General features: G+C 36.3%; 2 protein-coding genes across 2 annotated transcripts; one reads left to right on the top strand and one right to left on the bottom strand.

Moving 5' to 3' along the window:
• The first annotated feature begins 913 nt into the window (after window positions 1-913).
• Window positions 914-1,560, top strand: LOC113335499. Its single transcript, XM_026581535.1, has one exon. It carries the CDS (start codon window positions 1,137-1,139, stop codon window positions 1,347-1,349), a length of 213 nt encoding a protein of 70 aa, XP_026437320.1. The 5' UTR covers window positions 914-1,136; the 3' UTR covers window positions 1,350-1,560.
• A 134-nt stretch (window positions 1,561-1,694) lies between these two features.
• Window positions 1,695-2,220, bottom strand: LOC113335500. Its single transcript, XM_026581536.1, has one exon. It carries the CDS (start codon window positions 1,936-1,938, stop codon window positions 1,732-1,734), a length of 207 nt encoding a protein of 68 aa, XP_026437321.1. The 5' UTR covers window positions 1,939-2,220; the 3' UTR covers window positions 1,695-1,731.
• Between the last annotated feature and the right edge of the window lie 778 nt (window positions 2,221-2,998).

Raw genomic sequence — 2,998 nt, 5'->3', positions numbered from 1 at the left:
CTCTTCTCTCTCTAAAAGGAAAAAAAAAAAACTCTTCGTTATCATCTTGCTCAGATTTGGTCTTTTTGGACCAGATCTGAGCAAGGATTGTTATTTTTCTTTAGTTTTAATAGATTTTCTAATAGAATAAGATGTTGTTTATTAATTTATGGTGTCTTTTGACACATTTCTTCATCATTTTGGTGATTTATCTTCGCTTTTTGGGCGATTGTTTCTTCACTTTGAGAGCGATTATTTCTTCACTTTGATGGTGATTTGTTCAATTTTTGTTGGTTGTTTCATGACTTGTTATTCTAGATTCGAGAACATTGATGATTCAACAAGGCATAACTCTGAGTTCATCTTCAATAAAAGGGATTCAGGGCATCCGGTTTTTCGGTCATATATACAAGATTAAAGGCTAATCACTCCTTTGTTTTTGGAGCATCTCTTATTATGGAAGACAAACATACAAAATGGTCGGAACCGATTCCGGATTATACCATCTTTTCTCTCTACTTTTCATACAAAAATTGGATACCTTTGCGGTATTTTGCTCTTTCTCTTCGCGAATTACATGTATTTGGTATCTTTATTTGTATTTGGGTTTCAAGTTTCTTGTATTTTGATGTTCTTTTTCTTGTAAATAATCATATAATCACTTTTTTGAATTGAATGAAATGTGGTCTGAATATTCATTAAAAATAAAATAAAATGAATTAAGTGTTTTTAATTAAGAGAATTATTCTGTTGTATCCATTATTATGTAACAACACATTAGAGGACAATCGGAATTCATTTGCGGTACATCCTGCGGAAAGTGCAACCAAATGAGAACCATATAAAATGCTGGCATCCAAAGAAATCCTCTACTTCAAGGTACGTACCACACATAGGCATAGAAATTGGTTGCGCTTCTTTTAAAGCCTGTTTTAAAAGGAAATTACAAATGGGACGGCGGGAAATGAATCTATACATGACTTGATTCCTTAAACTTCTTCCCATCTTTGATTATCTTATCTATTTCCTTGCTTATCTTACATGATTATAAATTGCTCATTTCAACCCCTTGCTCTAATAACATACTGTTTCTCTCAAACACGTCTAGAACTGAACAATATCTTGTCTAATTAAGAAGAAGAAAAATTGATTCAGAGATGGCGGATTGGGGACCGGTTTTCGTATCGTTCTTTCTGTTTATCTTGTTGTCCCCAGGGGTACTGTTTCAGTTACCTGGTCGAGGCCGATTCATCGAGTTTGGGAGCTTTCATACGAGTGGTGCATCAGTTGTGATTCATTCCCTCATCTATTTTGCTCTTATTTGCATTTTCTTGTTAGCTGTTAAGGTTCACATGTACCTTGGCACTTAACCCAAACAACATTTACGGCACCACCGAGAGCAACAACACTTATGGAGGAATTGGAGGTTGCTTCGAGTTTGCTGTTTATCTTTGAATTTTCACAATTTAGGGTCGTTTGTAAGTTCTTTTGGTTCTTTTTATCACTGCACTTGTCTGATTTTACTTCCTTTGTTGCTTGGCTTAGTCTTATTAATAAAAGAATGTAGTTGATTTTCATGGAGTTCGCTTGCTTCTTGATCATACAATGGATAACAAACACGAAGAATCCCATGAGTAACCGAACTAGTATGTGCACTTGCATTGGAGAAAACAAAAAAATTCAAATGAAGAATGCATATAATTCATTACTGATAATGAGATCGAAGGGCCATATATATCTGAAATTCTTGGTCTACACATAGACATGAATACGCAGGATAACAAGGAATAACATGAGCAATAAACCATAAATGATAGAATGAACAAAAACTGAGATAACACTGGTCTTCATGTTCATAAACTCGACTGGTTTATGTTTCCCTGGTAGTTGAAAGATTAATCCCGGACACAAAAATGCAAACAGAGCTACAGCTACAATCGGTGCTGCCCAATCTCTCATTTCTCAGACCTTTTTCTGGTTCCGCAAGCAATTCTCTCTTCTTCTTTCTTCTGTTTCACTAAATCTTTCTAATAACGAAAGATGCAAAGTCCAAATAGTTAAAAGTAGTGGATGCCAAATGATGATTTTTTTCAGAGTGGAAGAATGAGACCAGAGTGACTAGAATCCTGTAATGCCTCGTCCAAAGATATCGAACCATCAATCAATCGACAACTTTGTATTCTTTTAAAATATTTAAACCGACAATCTCAACTTTTTTGTTCTTTCAAATAGACTTGAATGTACCATGAGGTGGGACAATCAGCATCATTAGGCTAACAAATACCCTGATTTTACTCGTAATCAGACTCGATCTTTTGAATGGGTTAAATACATAGTATTGAGCAACGGCGCCGTCTTACCTACTTTCCAACTTTTTTTTATTGGCACACTATCTGTATCCAAGTTTGTAAAGGACTACAGGGATTAGCCGCATTCATGAAACCCAGAGTTTGACTAACTGGTTTGACCGGTTTTTCACAAGACATGTTTTTGGGTGAATTTCATTTTGATTCTGTACCAAGAAAGGCAGGTAGAGAGCAACTTCGGAGATTCGAGGTCCTTGCCAGCAAGAGATTAGACGATCTGTTCCACGAGGTAGTTGGCAATTCTAGGACCCAAAAACGTCAGTTTCTCGACGGGGAGCCTAGGCATATCTATAGGGTTGACAGAACCCACACAAACGCCGTGAATAACCAATGACTACGTTGTAAAACTTTGTTTATAAATGCTGGCTGGGGTTAGGAAGTGTTTTCGGTGCAATTGTGCTGAATTATTAGCTCAGTTTCCATTAAGAATGCAATAAAGCAGTTAGAGTGCAACATAAGCTTTCATCATCATCCCAATCACAAAAGTGGAGGAGATAGCAAACCAAATGATTAGGGCTGTTCATGGTCGGTTTTGGTTCGTTTTCTAGCCAAACCAAAACCGAAACCAATACTATTGGTTTCTAAAAATCTAAACCAAACCAATCCATTAACCATTGGTTCGGTTTCCAAATGGTTCCAGTTGGTTTCGGTTT

Source organism: Papaver somniferum, unplaced genomic scaffold, assembly GCF_003573695.1.
Source record: "Papaver somniferum cultivar HN1 unplaced genomic scaffold, ASM357369v1 unplaced-scaffold_1492, whole genome shotgun sequence".
NCBI classification, from domain to species: Eukaryota; Viridiplantae; Streptophyta; class Magnoliopsida; order Ranunculales; family Papaveraceae; genus Papaver; species Papaver somniferum.
Note: the sequence above shows the minus strand (reverse complement) of the source record. Positions and strands in the feature narration are given on the sequence as shown.

Excerpts from the sequence above, each read along its gene's own strand:
- LOC113335499 (XM_026581535.1), top strand. The coding sequence starts at position 1,137 with ATGGCGGATTGGGGACCGGTTTTCGTATCGTTCTTTCTGTTTATCTTG.
- LOC113335500 (XM_026581536.1), bottom strand. The coding sequence starts at position 1,938 with ATGAGAGATTGGGCAGCACCGATTGTAGCTGTAGCTCTGTTTGCATTT.